This window comes from Drosophila ficusphila, unplaced genomic scaffold (genome assembly GCF_018152265.1).
Source record: "Drosophila ficusphila isolate 14025-0441.05 unplaced genomic scaffold, ASM1815226v1 contig_636, whole genome shotgun sequence".
Classification (NCBI taxonomy): Eukaryota; Metazoa; Arthropoda; class Insecta; order Diptera; family Drosophilidae; genus Drosophila; species Drosophila ficusphila.
The window spans coordinates 2,335,252-2,350,971 of NW_025064569.1; the positions used below are offsets into that span (position 1 = coordinate 2,335,252).

The 15,720-nt window shown below is 36.7% G+C and overlaps 2 protein-coding genes across 3 annotated transcripts; one reads left to right on the forward strand and one right to left on the reverse strand.

Annotated features, from left to right (window-relative positions):
• The first annotated feature begins 9,506 nt into the window (after positions 1 to 9,506).
• LOC108093007 lies at positions 9,507 to 14,170 on the forward strand. 2 transcript variants are annotated; one of them, XR_001771461.2, is made up of 6 exons: positions 9,507 to 9,859; positions 9,932 to 11,374; positions 11,432 to 11,719; positions 11,783 to 11,909; positions 13,085 to 13,401; positions 14,073 to 14,170. XR_001771461.2 is itself a non-coding variant. In XM_017192909.2 (5 exons), exons 1-5 carry the CDS (start codon positions 9,548 to 9,550, stop codon positions 13,240 to 13,242), a joined length of 2,328 nt encoding a protein of 775 aa, XP_017048398.1. In that variant the 5' UTR covers positions 9,507 to 9,547; the 3' UTR covers positions 13,243 to 14,170. The 2 variants fall into 2 exon arrangements, 1 of the variants encoding a protein (XP_017048398.1); XM_017192909.2 differs by having other exon boundaries at positions 13,085 to 14,170.
• Positions 14,171 to 14,252: 82 nt separating this feature from the next.
• Positions 14,253 to 15,720, reverse strand: LOC108093008 (cyclin-K). The gene has a single exon (XM_017192910.2). It carries the CDS (start codon positions 15,514 to 15,516, stop codon positions 14,335 to 14,337), a length of 1,182 nt encoding a protein of 393 aa, XP_017048399.1. The 5' UTR covers positions 15,517 to 15,720; the 3' UTR covers positions 14,253 to 14,334.

Consider the following 15,720-nt stretch of genomic DNA (forward strand, 5'->3'; position numbering starts at 1 on the left):
TTATTTATTTATTCAAAGTTGTTTTCAAAAATGTTGTATGGGACCAAAAGTATGATATAGTTGTCCGATTTTGATGAAATTCAATTTGAAACTCAAGACTCATTAGAAAACTCTATATTCCAAAAATTATGATTGTCTGATAAAAAACAACGATGTTATCATTTTATTTCCGTTATTTTGATATAGATTTTTCTATATACCTACATAGGATATGATATAGTACTCCGATTTTTTGGAAATTTTTTTCTCGATTTAAGAGTATTTCAAAAACTTTATGTTCCAAAAATTATGCTTGTGGGATTAAAAACAACGACATTGTAATTTTTTTTCCATTATTTATATATACCCTGCAGTTCTGGCTGTCACCTGGTGTCTTTTGGCATACAAGCAATCAATGTGTAGGAAAGGAAAAGGGATATTCCTAAGTTTCCCCCTCTTTCTCACTCTTCGAATACGATTTCGTTGCTTCCACCCGACGGCGGCCCGACTCCAAATTTGTCTTCTATTCTTTCGTTTTTCTAATTGCACTGTTGTCATTCTCCGTTAGAAACAAAAAATTGGTTTTCGATGGAAAATACAGCTAAGGGGCGCTCGACTTATGTATACTCTTTTGATTTTAAAGTTCTTAAAATATTAAATATAATATATATATAAAGTTATATACATATATAATATATTTTATATATACAACATTATTTAAATTATTAAACCAAGATATAACATAACATAACATTAACTGCAAATATAGATATAATATAACTCGCGTGTCATTTATCGTCGGTTATACCCAAAAAAGAAGGGTATACTAAAAGGGTGCAAAATAAAATTGAACTGCTCATTCTTTTGCGTTGTGCGATGACAGTTAGTTGTGAAATTACTTAATTTGCGCAACGGGCAGCGGAATTGTTTAAAAATCATGTAAGTGTCGTTAAGATTACACAAATATTATGTCTTTTACTACAAACTTATTTAAATCTTTTTAGGATTCAGCCTGTATGTACGGTAAATTCGTTTGAAAGGTAAGTTTGCTTTAAATTAAAAAAAGTAATACATTTATAATATGTAATAATAAAAATATTTTTTGTTCCATAGATGGACGCAAAACAGCCGTTGTCCTGCAAATATTCCACATAAATGGTAAACAAAAACTTTTTAATTTCATATTATTTATGTATGTACTTATCTCTTATGTTTCAAAATAAGATTAATTAATAAAATAAAAAAAAATATATATATACAAGTATATTGTTTTTCATATGAATTTGGGGATGACATTTTAGACATTGCCATAGATGACAACATTGCCTCCACGTCAGCAACGAAAGCATCAATAGCTTATACGAATTTTCTCCATACAAAATTCGTATAAGCCATCGATGCCACGTTCGATGAATCGGACAAAATGGTCATCGAGAGCGGCATGCATGTCAAATCCTTAAATGCTATACAAGAGCTTTATATGAAATGGCACCAGTGCGGCTCCAGGTGCTTCGGACACTCGCATCAGTGGGTAGTCGTCCATGTCATCTAAGACAAGACACTTTTGGAACTGCAGGGTATATATATATATATATATATATATATATTTTGATCTCTCCTATGGGAGCTATATGATAAAGTTATCTGATTTTGATAAAATTTAATCCGAAATTTAATAGCAGTTAGAAAACGCCATCTGAAAGAATTCAAGTCGATCTGATCAAAAACAGCTGCCTGAGAATTTTTTATTTCGCTCTCTCGTATTGGAGCTATCCGATATAGTCGGCCGATCCGGCTCGTTCCGACTTATATACTGTGTGCAATAACTACACACCTTTTAGTAAAGTTTCAGCAAAATAGCTTTAAGGGAGGGGGTAAGGTTTTAAAGGCCAAAAAAAGGGCCATGTTTGATTTTTTTTTTGCGGCGAAATGAGTAAGTTTATTTTATTGAGCTTAATTACATGTTATTGTTCAGATTTTGAAGAGTATTAGAAAAAAAAATTATTAAAAAATATTAAGAAATAAGCCTGTGGCGGTTAATCTTCCGAAGCGCCTAAAAAAAAGTTGTTTTGCGGTGAACATCATAGGGCGTTAACGGATCATCTTAAAAATAAAATGTGATATGCGTTGTAAAGATAATGAATTTCCCGAGGTAATCAGGAAGAGTTTTTTTTAAATTTATTTTTTGTCTATTTTTGGGAGCACTTGAAAGTGAAAAGTGCGATTTTAGCTTAAAAAATCGCTGTTAATTTATTTTTTAAAAATAGAAAAAAATTAAAAATTAAAAAAAACTCTTCCTGATTACCTGCATATTTATGTTGAGAATTTGTGTTAAAAATTTGAAAAGGATCGGTTCAGTAGATTTTGAGTTCTGATGTTCACCGACTTTCAAAATAGCGTCTTCGGCAAAATCGATTCAAAGTATTTTTATACGTGAAAATACGTCCAAATACGGTTGTTTAAAACGCTGTAACTCCGCTAGTTTGACTTTATTTGACTCAAAATTTGTACACAATGTTCTCGACATATTGGTCATTCAGAAAAAAAAAAAAAAAAATGTAAAAAAAAATTTTTTAAAACCTTACCCCCCCCTTAAAACTGAGAGACTAGTTTGCAGAGAAACGGACAGACAGACAGACAGACAGACGTACAGACATATTTGGATTCTGATCGTGCAAGGGTATAAATATGGTAAATTAATAGAAAAGTCGTCGTAGCTTTGATGTTGTTTAGCCTTTGTGTATTCTGTTCGAAATATTTGATGACTGCAAGGGTATATAAGCTTCGGCTTGCCGAAGCTAGCTTCCTTTCTTGTTTTAAATTATTTTTGAAGTTTAAAGTTCTTTAAATCCCTAACGTTGAAATTTTTAAAAAATGTAAGGGGTGGACATTTTAAAGCATTCAATTCTCTAGTGCTTTCCGAAAAAATAAATTTTTTAAGATTTTTTTTTAAGACGTAATTGATAGAAAACTTTAAAGCCCTATATCTTCCAAAGTATTCTTTTTTTCAAAATTCTAAATGGTGGGCAAAAGTGGTCAAATGTGGTTCTAACAGTTAAGAAACCAATTTTGAAAAATAAAAAATTTTTGATATTCGAAAAGTTTTGAAAATTTTCGAAGGTCCATATCTTCGAAATGGGGGTGGGTTAAAAAAATCTAAAAGGTGGGCAACGATGGTCAAAAAATGGTAATTTCATTTCACTTTTCAAAATTGAAATTTGAAATTTTTTTGGACCCAACTTCTTTAAGCTGATGAAAACAACGATGTTGTCTTTTTTTCCGTTTTTAAGGAAATTAAAAAAGGTAAGGTTTTAAAGGCCAAAAAAAAGGGCCATATTTGATATTTTTTTGCGGCAAAATGAGTATGTTTATTTTATTGAGCTTAATTACATGTGATTGTTTAACTTTTGAAGAGTATTAGGAAAAAAATTATTAAAAAATATTAAGAAATAAGCCTGTGGCGGTTTGTTTTCCGAAGCGCCTAAAAAAGTTGTTTTGCGGTGAACATCATAGGGCGTTAACAGATCATCTTAAAAATAAAATGTGATATGCGTTGTAAAGATAATGAATTTCCCGAGGTAATCAGAAAAAGTTTTTTTTAAATTTATTGTTTGTTCATTTTTGGGAGTGAAAGTGAAAAGTGCGATTTTAGCTTTAAAAATCGCTGTTAATTTATTTTTTGAAAATAGAAAAAAATTAAAAATTAAAAAAAAACGCTTCCTGATTACCTGCGTATTTATGTTGAGAATTTGTGTTAAAAATTTGAAAAGGATCGGTTCAGTAGATTTTGAGTTCTGATGTTCATCGACTTTCAAAACAACGTCTTCGGCAAAATCGATTCAAAGTATTTTTTACGTGAAAATACGTCCAAATACGGTTGTTTAAAACACTGTAACTCCGTTAGTTTGACTTTAATTGACTCAAAGTTTTTACACAATGTTTTCGACACATTGGTCATTCAGAAAAAAAAATAAAAATGTAAAAAAAATAAATTTTTTTTAACTTCATCTTTAAAAATTCATCTACTATATTTTAGATTTTTATACATATATTTTCGACATCCACGGGATGTTTTGTACGAAAAATATGTTTTATGGCATGAAATATCGGAGTTTGTTCTTTTTTTTGCCAATGGTTATGTGCATTTAATGTGATGTGCGTGGTTACGCAAAGTGCCAGGAGAAGGAACCAAAGCATATGGTTACTACTGTAAGTCGACAATATCAGCCAAAGCGAAAAAGCACACTTCAGCAATGGGATCAATTGCTGAATCGCAAAAAATACATTTTCCGGCTAAGTGTTTCAAGACTCAGGATCAGGAAGCAGCGCTTTGTTTGTTCATTGCCGAACACTCGGCGATATTGCCAGTAGACCATTTGTCGCGATTGTGCACAACTAAATTTAAAGAATGAAGTGCAGCGGCTCAAATTCAACTGGGGCGTACGAAATGCACGCAAATAATCAATCAAGACCTTATCATAAATATAGCCCCCAATGATTGTTGCCATCCATATAAAAACATAATAATGTTTCGTGCTTTCTCTCATTTGGGTGTAGCTTGTTTTTTTTTAGCATTTTTTTTTTTATAATTTTTTAGTTTATTCTAGCTTATTTTTTCAAAAATCTAGCTTATACGGGCGCTCAGCACCTGGCAACACTGGTCTATTTGTCCAAATTTTAGATGCTCCCGCATTTTGGTGTTTGGTTATTTTTTTTGCCGACAAAATTTTATCAACGAATTTCACCAATATTTTTTAAAAATTTGTAAATTGTCTGGTAGCCTGAAATTTTAGAGTTTATATTAATTTCGAACAAAATTGGCCACTTTTATTTTTTATGCTTAATAGGCTGAATAACAAATGCGGCAAATTGTTTACTATTGCGGGCCACGGTATGGGCAAGGTTTTAAAGGCAAAAAAAAACCGGCTACATTTGTAATATTTTTGCGGCGACATGAGTAATTTAATTTTATTAAGTTTAATAACATAGTATTGTTCAAATTTTGAAAAGTATTAAAAAAAATTTTGAATAAAATACAGTCGACTCTTGTAAATTCTAAAAACGGGGGACTCTTGAAATATTGCGAATTACCGAGGGTTTGAAATATTAAATGGTCCGAAATTTGTGAGAGAAAATAATTAAAACTTCGAAATATTAAGTGTTGGTTAATTTTTATTTATTAATATAAAAATGACAAGAGTTAAGAGGTAAATTCGTGTACGTACATGTATTCGTAATGTGAATTAATCTTTCGAAAGAACTTTGTTATACTGGTTTGCTTTAAGGGGCACAACTAGTGTGACGGCCTAAACAAAATGGTGATTTTTGGGAATTTTTATAAAAAAAACTACTTGATCAATTCTTATCAAATTTTCAGAATATATTTATACATCTTTTAAAAATGTATAGTGAAATTTTTAAAGAAAAAAGTTAAATATTTTTTAAGTTAGAGTCGATCTCCAACGGCGCTTAAAAAAAGTGTCTTAACTGCTGCAGTGATTCCGGCCCTCTCCGTGGACGAAATCAAAAAATGAAAAATTCTCGTTAAACTAGATAATATTTTCCATACCATGAACTACGATAAAAAAATATCAAAAAATGACAAAATGGCAGCGTTTTAAAAAAAAAGTCGAATTTTAACCAAAATTTTGGTCGTTTTTGGCCTGCCAAAATTCGATTTTTGATCGGATCAAAAAACCGATAGTTCATGGTACGTAGAACTATATAAAGAACATGTAAAAAAAAATTTGGTATTGATCGGATCATTCGTTTTTGAGTAATCACTGCAGCAAATTCGGAAAATGCTGTTTCGAGAAAAACGCGTTTAAAGATAAAATGATCGCTTGCACTGTTATGAGAGCGGCTGCTCTTTAAATTGCTATAACTCAAAAACTATTTGAGATATCGATTTGAAATTTTAATATGTCATTTTTAAAGGTGTAATCTACCGAAAAATTAGAAAAGAAAAAATTCGAATTTTTTAAAATCTCACACTAGTTGTGCCCCTTAAAGCACAATTCTGCTGCTCATTATTGAGCAGTGTCAATAACTTTTTTTAAGAGAAAAAGTGCCTGAAATGATTTTTCATCACTTTCGTTTTGTAGACAGAAGCTTCGTAAGGTATCAAATAAGGATCTTGCTTCTTTAACTGACACCTTTGCCAAAGGTTCCGATGTATCGTCCTCATCTTCATCGTTAATTTGCGTATTTGTCGCAAATAAAATTTCGCTATCGGTTAGTGAACCTGAGACAGCAACATTTTCATCCACTTCAACCTAATCAGAAAAACTCACACCGCTGATGTCAACTAATGGTTCTATTACTGGTTCTTCATCATCTATAAGTATTGGAAGATTTTCTTGATTTTCTTTTAAGAAACCGGATCTTTTGAAGCAGTTGAGAATCGTTAGGGGTGTTACAGCTCTCCATGCTTTGTCAATTAGTAAAATAGCTGTCACAACCGTGATATTTGCAGTTAGCTGTTTATCGAGAGATTCTAATTTCTTTGCGATAGAACGTCTTAAAATTATCGATAATCCCTTGGTCCAATGGTTGTAATTTGGAAGTTGTATTTGGCGGAAAGAAATAGAGTTCCACGTAGGAAGTAGAGTTCCAATGTGGGAGGACGGTTGTGGACAGTGCAGTTGTCTAAAAATAGTAAAGTTTTCCGCTTTTGTCGTTTAATGTCCTCATTAACTGTTAAAATCCAATTGTTAAAATGTTCTGTCGTCATTCAAGCTTTTTTGTTAGCACGATAATCAGTTTGAAACAACGCGGTTTCATTGCTTTTCCTATCACTAAGGGTTTAAGTTTTTCCGATCCATCCATATTTACTGCAAGTAAAACTGTCAACCTCTCTTTACTATGTTTTCCTCCCTTACATTTTTCATCTTTAAAAGTAAGCGTCTTGTCCGGTAAACATTTAAAAAATAGACCAGTTTCATCAGTATTAAAAATGTCTCGGGCATCATAGTTTTCAATCAAGGTCTTCAATTTACCGTGCCAATCTAAACAAACTGCATCATCAACTAGAGCTGGAGAAAACATCGACGATGTATCGATACATCGATGTTTTCCAAAGCTCGGATACATCGAAGTTTTCAATCATCGATGTTCGATGTTTCCTCTTTACTCATCACTACTCGGCTGGTAAACAAATTGGGTAAGCGCATCAAAAATTTTTATCAATTAAATAAAAAATAATTTTAATTTTTTTTCGTTTTTGTTTTGAGTAGAACTTTAAGTTGTTTTTGAATTTTTGTTTTAATTGAATTGTTATTTTATTTTAAGTTTTGCGGTTAATGAAAAACTAGTTTTAAGTTTCATTTTTAATATTAAATAGTGTTTAAGCTTCGTTTTGAAATTTGAAAAAATATTAATGAAAACTATGGATCTCAACCAAAGAGTAATTTTTTATAAAAAACCACTTTTTAACATTTTACTTATTTATTTAAATTAAATAAATATATTATTTTAATATATATTTATATTAAATATATTATTTTAATATTTGATATTAGTAAAAAAAAATTTTTTAAGTACACGCTAAAAAAGTTCGATGTATCGCGATACATCGATGTTTTTTCTGAAAAACATCGAAACATCGATGTAGGTGAACATCGATGTTTTTCCAGCTCTATCATCAACACTTCCACTTTCCCCACAAACTTTTTTAAAAACAACTCAATTTCTCTTTTTGAAATTTGTAAGCCACCCTTCACTTGCCGCAAAGTTTTTGATGTTTAGAGTAGACGCGAACTCTTTAGCTTTTTTCTTCAACAAGTTCCCGCTAATAGACACTTTTTGTCCTCTACTGTAGAGCTGGAAAAAAATCGATGTCAACATCGATTACATCGATTCTTTTTTTTAAGCCGATGCATCGATTTGGTTTTTAGGGAATCGATGTATCGGAAGCCTAAAAAAACCGAAAAACAGTTGATAAGCTAAGTTTTGCAAGCAAAAACCAATGGCTAACGGAAATTTAAATGCTTTGCTTATTTTGAAAACCATTATTTTTATTTAATTTCCTTTTTGTTCTTATTTTTGTTTTTTAGCTTTTTAAGTTCATAGTTAAGTTTACTTTTCATAATTTTTAAATTTGATCTCACTGATATAAAAATAAAAATTTTGTTTTTTTTCGATTTAATCGATTTAAATCGATGTTTTTTTTCTAAAAAATCGATGCACTGAGAATCGATTTTTCCTCGGCTCTACGTCTACACTGTCTTCGCCAAATGACCAGGCTTTCTTCTAGGCGAGGAAATTCGCCTTTAGTAATTCTTTTCCGTACTCCAGCAGTTCGAGCAGCATTAATTTTCTCCTTGTGCTTTATTATTGTTGAGAGAGTACTCAGAGGAATCTTAAATTCTTTTGCAACATCACTCTTCTTCTCACCTTCTACTACTTTTTCGGCACGATTTTAGTTTCCAGACATATTTTGGTTAACTGGTTAATAAATAAAATATATCACACCGTTTACGAGATATCGAGCCTTAAATGTCGGCTTACAGTGCGGTCGTTTCACATCACGGCGGGCGGGCCACGGGCAAAAAATTATTGAAATATAAAAAAAAAACAAATTACTGAAAAAAAATTTTTTTTAGAAAAATTGGCGGAATTTTTTTTTTATAAAAATTGCTTACAAAAAAAACATAAAATAGTGCGCGCGCACTTATGCATTGATACATATGTATGCTATATTATTTTTTGAGATATTTTTTATAAAAAAAAAGCTAAAAACTGAAAAAAATAAATTTAAATGTCCGGGGGTAAGGTTTTAAAGGCCAAAAAAGGGCTATCTTTGATTTTTTGCGGCGAAATGAGTAAGTTTATTTTATTGAGCTTAATTGCATGTTATTGTTCAACTTTTGAAGAGTATTGAAAAAAAAAATTATTAAAAAATATTTAGAAATAAGCCTGTGGCTGTTAATCTTCCGAAGCGTCTTAAGAAAAAGTTGTTTTGCGGTGAACATCATAGGGCGTTAACGGATCATCTTACAAAAAGATAAAGATAAAGATAATGAATTTCCCGAGGTTTATTTAAAATATTTTTTTTCTATATTTTTGGGAGCACTTGAAAGTAAAAAGTGCGATTTTATCTGAAAAAATCGCTGCTAATTTATTTTTTAAAAATAGAAAAAAATTAAAAATTAAAAAAACTGTTTCTGATTACCTGCGTATTTTTGTTAAGAATTTGTGTTAAAAATTTGAAAAGGATCGGTTCATTAGATTTTGAATTCTGATGTTCACCGACTTTAAAAATAACGTTTTAAAATTCGGTCGTTTAAAACGCTGCAATTCATTTAGTTTGACTCTGATTGACTCAAAATTTTTACACAATATCCTCGACATATTGGTCTTTTACAAAAAAATATAAAAAAAGCAAACACAAAAAAAATTAAAGTTTTTGTAATAGGCAAAGTTGATGCGCGAGTTGATTGTTACTGCAGATTCACTTTTGATTAAACAGCCTGTCAGCAGAGTACTGTTAAAGGACTGTTAATTGCAATCGATTGGCATGCTCTGTCTCCCATCGGTATTTCATTGCCATCCCTAGGCCGCAAATGGAATGGATTTTCGTGAATTAAATAAATTGGACTGGCGTTTGCATCTGAATAACAATAATAATATAGTTGATTGTAGTGCGGGCAATAGGAACAGCGGTCCTGATGCGTCGGATGAACGCCATTCGGAGCTCCCATTTCGACAACTCGATTGTGTTACGGGGGGATCAACAATGGGCACGAAACAAAAACGGGCACCAACAACTTTAAGACAGGCCGTTGTACCAGACGACGGGGAAGATGAAGCTGGGGGAGGGGGCGAGGCCAGGGCAAGAGAATGCACAGCGACGGCGGTGGCAGCCGAGGGCGTGAATAAGGCGAGTGATTTTGTATGCCACCGTAGGGAAAAATATGTTTTAATATGATTTCTACCTGGTTACTTTGAACAGTTGGGAAGCGGCGCTTACAGCGACTTGGACTTGGATGTGGCTGGTTACGGTCTGAACGCCGCTGCCCTTTCGCCCACTGATGCGGCTACCGGCGGTCTAAGCTCAAGCCGCACATCCATGAACAACTCGACAGGGAATCTCAGCTATGCCAGCGACAACTTTTACGGCGACGATCTTATCCTTCTAGATGATGATGACGGAGACGCGGAGGATATATCAATAAATTCGGACGACTGCGTCTATGCCTACCGCGGCGACGGGATTGACTTCGACATAGATCTGGAGACCACCGCCATAAGCAGGGGAGGTCGGCACCGCTTGGATTTAAATAGGGGACCGGTTAGTACTGGAGGGTGCAGTAGCACCATAGGCGTCGAGGACGAAACCGAGTTTTTGGAAATGGACTTCGAGCCTGACCCATCCTCGGAATTGGAGTATGTGGCCGGGGCGCAAGACCTTGGAGTCCTGCCGCACGCTAATTTGTTGCTAATGCAGCGTGATTTAAGTCAAATAAGTGGTATAGGCGGGACCACGCCCACGCAAGGAAGGCAACTGTTCAGCTCACCTATCGACGATTTTCCGCAGGAGGATATTCGGCATCAGCAAAAGCAGCGTCTTAGTAAGAAGTTCGCCCGCATCAGCTTGAATTTGGACCAGATTAAGGATGCGGGAAATATGGGAAATGGAGTTGATATCGATTTAAATGAGTCAATGGGCGATGGCACGGACAAGGATGTGGAGTCCCCCGGGTGTGGACAATCGATAAAATCTGCTCTGGCTCATTCGTTACCCAACACCCTATACACAGGACCTAGTTTTTCGCGCAGCACTAGTGAGCCCAGTGAACATCCGGAGCCCAAGTTGACTGGAGCTAAGCCGAAAAGACTATCCCACTCCTCGTCTGTGATGTCCAAAAGCAGCTCTTCATCTAGGTCCCGCCGCTCCCAGCCCTCGACTAGCATCGATGAACGTTGCTACAGTTGCACTGATTTCAGGCCAACTTCGGTTTCATCTTGCCAGCAGCAGCAATGCGGAGCGGGGCCTGGGCAGGATCAAATTACTCCAATGCTGGTAGCTGCTGCGGCTGTTGTGGCCATGGCGTCATCTTCTTCTTGCATATCCCATTTTGACCTGAGCAGTAACGAGGATAATTGTCTAGATTGTCTGGAAAAAGAGTTCCTGGCCAACACCATCGGCAAAGTCCTGGACCCGACCACGTGTCCTAAGTGCCGAAAACAAGCCGGTGGAAGAGGCAGTAGCCTTTCGCTTTACGCCCGGGCAGAGCAGACACGCTGTCGAAGCGGCTCGCCAGGGTTCTTTGATGGTGGCATGTTCGCTGGCTGGCACAGCACTTCAGCGGCTGGAACCGTTAACGGCCCCAGTTTAGATTTAGCCTTCAACCAAAGGTTTATTTTGTGTGATAATAATTTCAGCGGCATACAGGTGAGATTTGAATCTCGTGTCCAAATGTGTATGATACAATTTTCTGACCTCGTGCAGCTACCTAAGCAAAGCTTTTCGACTGAGTCGCTTGTGGCGCGTCTCTCCACAGAAAATATTTGCGAAGTAGAGCCCCTAGTGCAGGCGCTGGAAAAACTGCACGTGACCTATGATAAGGAACTAATACGTGGATATTTTGAGCAGTTGGCCGTGCGGCGGCAAGCAAACAGCAGGGTCAATCTAAGACAGCTTTTGATGCAGGCCTCCAAGCAGCAAGGAAACCACCGTAAGCTCAAACGACTGATCGAGCTTGTGACCCAGAAGCAGCTCATAGTGCAATTCAAACGGGTTCGTCTGGAATAGTTTATGCCTCTAAACATAATATAAAAAAGTCTCTCCTCTAATTTACAGCGAGACGAAGGCAACAGCCAATTGGTGCCGATTAAGGTGACGGACATTTTGGATGCCTGGGAACGGTACCGTGATCTATCCATCCTGCGTCAGTTGGATAAACGCTTTCATTGCGTAAATGTAATTGGTAAGGTGTATTTTAAACCAAAGTATTTTAAAGGTAACAGAATATCGATTGAGTCTCAGTTAACTTATTTGTATATGGCAAATACATACATATCTTAAGCTGTGGGTCGATTTAAAATCGTAAAAGGGAAAGAGATAACTTCGTAATGTTTTTTTCCTTCGGGGCTGCCTCCCAAAAAAAAGCAAATCCAAAGATTTGTTATACCCTTGCAGAGCAAAAGGGTATTATAATTTCAGTCAGAAGTTTGCAACGCAGTGAAGGGAACACCTCAGATCCCATAAAGTATATATATTCTTGATCAGCATCACGATCAGAATCCAAATACGTCTGCCCGTCTGTCCGTTTCCGCGCAAACTAGTCTCTCAGTTGTAATGCTTTATTGCTGAAACTTTCCCAAAAGGTGTGTAGTTGTTGCACGCAGTATATAAGTCGGAACGGGCCGGATCGGCCGACTATATCGGATAGCTCCCATACGAGAGAATGAAATAAAAAATTCTCACGCCGTTGTTTTTGATCAGATCGAATTCTTCAGGATGGCGTTTTCTAACTGTTATTGAATTTCGGATTAAATTTGATCAAAATCGGATCACTCTATCATATAGCTGCCATAGAAGAGATCGAAAAATATATATAGAAATAATGGAAATAAATTGATAACATCGTTGTTTTTTATTCCACAAGCATGATTTTTTGAATATTAAGTTTTTTTACAACCCTTATATTGAGAAAAAAGTTTCATAAAAATCGGACAAGGATATCTTATAGCTGCCATAGGAAAGATCGAAAAATCTATATAGAAATAACGGAAATAAAATTATAACATCGTTGGTTTTTATTTGATAAGCATGATTTTTGAAATTTAAAGTTTTCTAACGACTCTTGAATTACGAATTAAATTTGATGAAAATCGGACAACTATATCATATACATAGCTCCCATATGATCTATAGTCGAAAATATGGAAAATTAATAGAAAAATCGTCTTAGCTTCGATGTTGTTTAACTTTTATGTATTTTTTTGACATATTTGATGACTGCAATGGTATATAAGCTTCGGCTTGCCGAAGCTAGCTTCCTTTCTTGTTACCATAAAAATTGGTTCGTTTTTATTGATCATTATATCTTAATTCAGTTGTTAACCTTTCTCCTAAAACTTTTTAATTTTTGGTAAACAGGAAAAGTTGGCCATATTGTGCGGCAGGCATCTGTATCGTCATCCACATCGCCCCAAGCTGCATCAACGTCCTCCTGCACCAGACGCGCCCTTCCTGAATTTCTAATGATCCCGCAGTATTATGAGAGTGGAGAGCTGACTTTGATTCGCAAATGTTAGGATTTACTATTTTCACACCCACCACTCACAGTTAACTAAACAAACTCGCCACATACACCTAATCAAAAGCAAATTGATGAGCCGATTTCATTGTACAATTTTGTGAGACGAGCCGAGCTCCGGATAAGATCAGGAAATCACATGGCTTAGGCACATTAAGTAAGTCGGGTCAGCTCCAACTCCGAAAATAAGCTTAAGGGAAACATAAAAACTCATAGTGAAGTGCGCGTTAAATTGCATAAAAATTTACTCGAATAAGCGTTAGCCAAGTTTGCAATATTTATATAGTACCATTGATTACACTGCTCTGCAAATTTCAACTTTTGCGCTGCGAATAAGATGCGATATAGTGTTTCCGAAAGGTTTTTTCGTGCTGATCACGAATCCGGAGTGGAAATTTTCCCATCACGTCAAGTTTTTGAAAAAATAGTGTTTGACAAAATGGCGCTTTTGGCCACTTTTGAAAAGTTATACCCCAAAATTCTGACGTGCTACGAAATTGAGTAATATTGGAAATTGAAGCTAGATTTGTGATCTTTAAAACGAGACCAAATCAAACTGTTTGCATGCACCGTTAGGGCAGGGAGCGTGTTTATATGTAGGGGTCTTACCGAAAGTAGGAAAGTAATACTCCCCCAACCGCCCGTGACCACAGGTATTGAGAGGTTGGACTGTATAAACTCGGGCCCTGCCGACTCCGGATCCGTGATCAGCACGAAAAAAACCTTTCGGAAACACTATGTCGCATCTTATTCGCAAAACCCATGCAGAGCAGTGTTATGTATCTGCCACGCCCGACAACATATACCACTCTATACACCTCTTTACAGATACATACGCTCAGAAGCAGAAACTAACGCATCCTCGTACATAGCTTAGCTTGTATACAAAGAAACGAATTCTGAATAAACTTTAAGTAGCCAAGTAATTTTTACTTATCTATCCCTGAAGCCACTACTAAAGATCCAATCTTAAACCTTGACTTTTACAGCGTATCTTGGTTCGACGACTTTTGTTTTTAATAAAATTACTATTTTATTAATTATTAATATGTTAAATCTGTGATCTGCGATTGGTTATCGTGCCTCCACACTAATAACGCTGTTGAGGTCGTCCGCCGGCGCTGTAGTAGCCACTGGGCCCGGGCGGCATAGGAGGAACCACGCTGCCGTAGTGGCTAGGCGGCTGCTGGACGCCCCAACCAGAAGACGGGTAGGGCGGCATAGGAACGACTGGCGGAGGTGGTGGAGGCGGAGCGTGATATAGGTGGTAGCCTGGAGCTTGTCCCGGAGGCGTTGGACCCTGTGAAAGGGACTGCAGGTCGCCGGAACCCAGGGCTGGCACTAAACTGACCAGCGACTTAATGCTCTGTATGTTGTTAACCTCTATCAAGCTACCATTGCCACTTACGGGCGGTGGGGGTTGCTGCTGTTGCTGAATGGTGGACAGCCCGATTCCCGAAGCATTTGGTGGCTTGACCGCTGTTGGGCTGTCTGCCCGACTAGGCGGCTTTTGGGGCGGACTGCTTGGTTGGTGAGCTTCCTTTTGTGTGGACTGGTAAAGGTCCAAAACTTGATGGCAGATATCCTCGAGAATCTCCATCGTCACGTCCGAAACGAACATGTCCCACCAGCGCTGATGCTGGGGTTGGCGACCCTCCCAGTCCTGAACAGTAAACTTGCTCAACTTGCTTGCCAAATGGATAAGCGCCACGGCAATAATCTCCGGCTCCCACTGAAGACAGACCACGGTGCTGAGAGAGTCGTTGACGAAGTTCCACGCCATTTGAACCATTTTCTGCAGTTTCTGTTGGTCTCCCTTAAAGCACTTGGCGTACTTCAGCAGGAAGGTATACGGGTGCTCCACTTGCAAGTCGAATTTAATGGTCTGCAGCAGGATGCGCTCAAGAGTCATCACCTCCTCTTTGGGATCCTCACCAAAAGAATAGAAGTAGTTGTCGTTAAGAATGGCGCGCGCTGTTTTTATAATGTCTCGACACTTCTTGGGGGTTTCCTCCACCTTTCCAGCAAAAAAAAGGCAGCAACAGGCAGTCACGTAGCGTGGAAAGCTGCGGAAAGAGTGGAACATGTAGAAGCGGTGAAAGTACACCACACCAGTGGCCATCGTGTTGTGGCCCAAGCCCATCTTAGTGCCACACTCCATTATAAAGCGGGCACCCTCCTTTCGGTAGCGCCTTTCTGTCTCAAAGCTTATCCCGTCGAGGATCGAGGGCGTCTCGCGTAGCTCTTTCTTGTCGTAGTACCAACACGGCATCTCGTCAGCGAATTTAGGCACAAGTTTCTTTTTGGTGTAAATAACTGTTAAGGCTGCAGTGGCGCACGCAAAATGGGCATGGCAGTGAGATGTAAGGAGCTCTGTACTCTTTTTTTTTTACTAATTCTTATGTTCACTGTTTGTTTATAATTTCTGCTGCAATACGTGGAAACATATCTATCTGGGGCAACCCTACGGCAATCG

Excerpts from the sequence above, each read along its gene's own strand:
- LOC108093007 (XM_017192909.2), top strand. The coding sequence starts at position 9,548 with ATGGATTTTCGTGAATTAAATAAATTGGACTGGCGTTTGCATCTGAAT. Across the intron at positions 9,860-9,931 it reads CAGCCGAGGGCGTGAATAAG|TTGGGAAGCGGCGCTTACAG; the intron begins GCGAGTGATTTT and ends TACTTTGAACAG. Across the intron at positions 11,375-11,431 it reads ATAATTTCAGCGGCATACAG|CTACCTAAGCAAAGCTTTTC; the intron begins GTGAGATTTGAA and ends GACCTCGTGCAG.
- LOC108093008 (XM_017192910.2), bottom strand. The coding sequence starts at position 15,516 with ATGCCGTGTTGGTACTACGACAAGAAAGAGCTACGCGAGACGCCCTCG.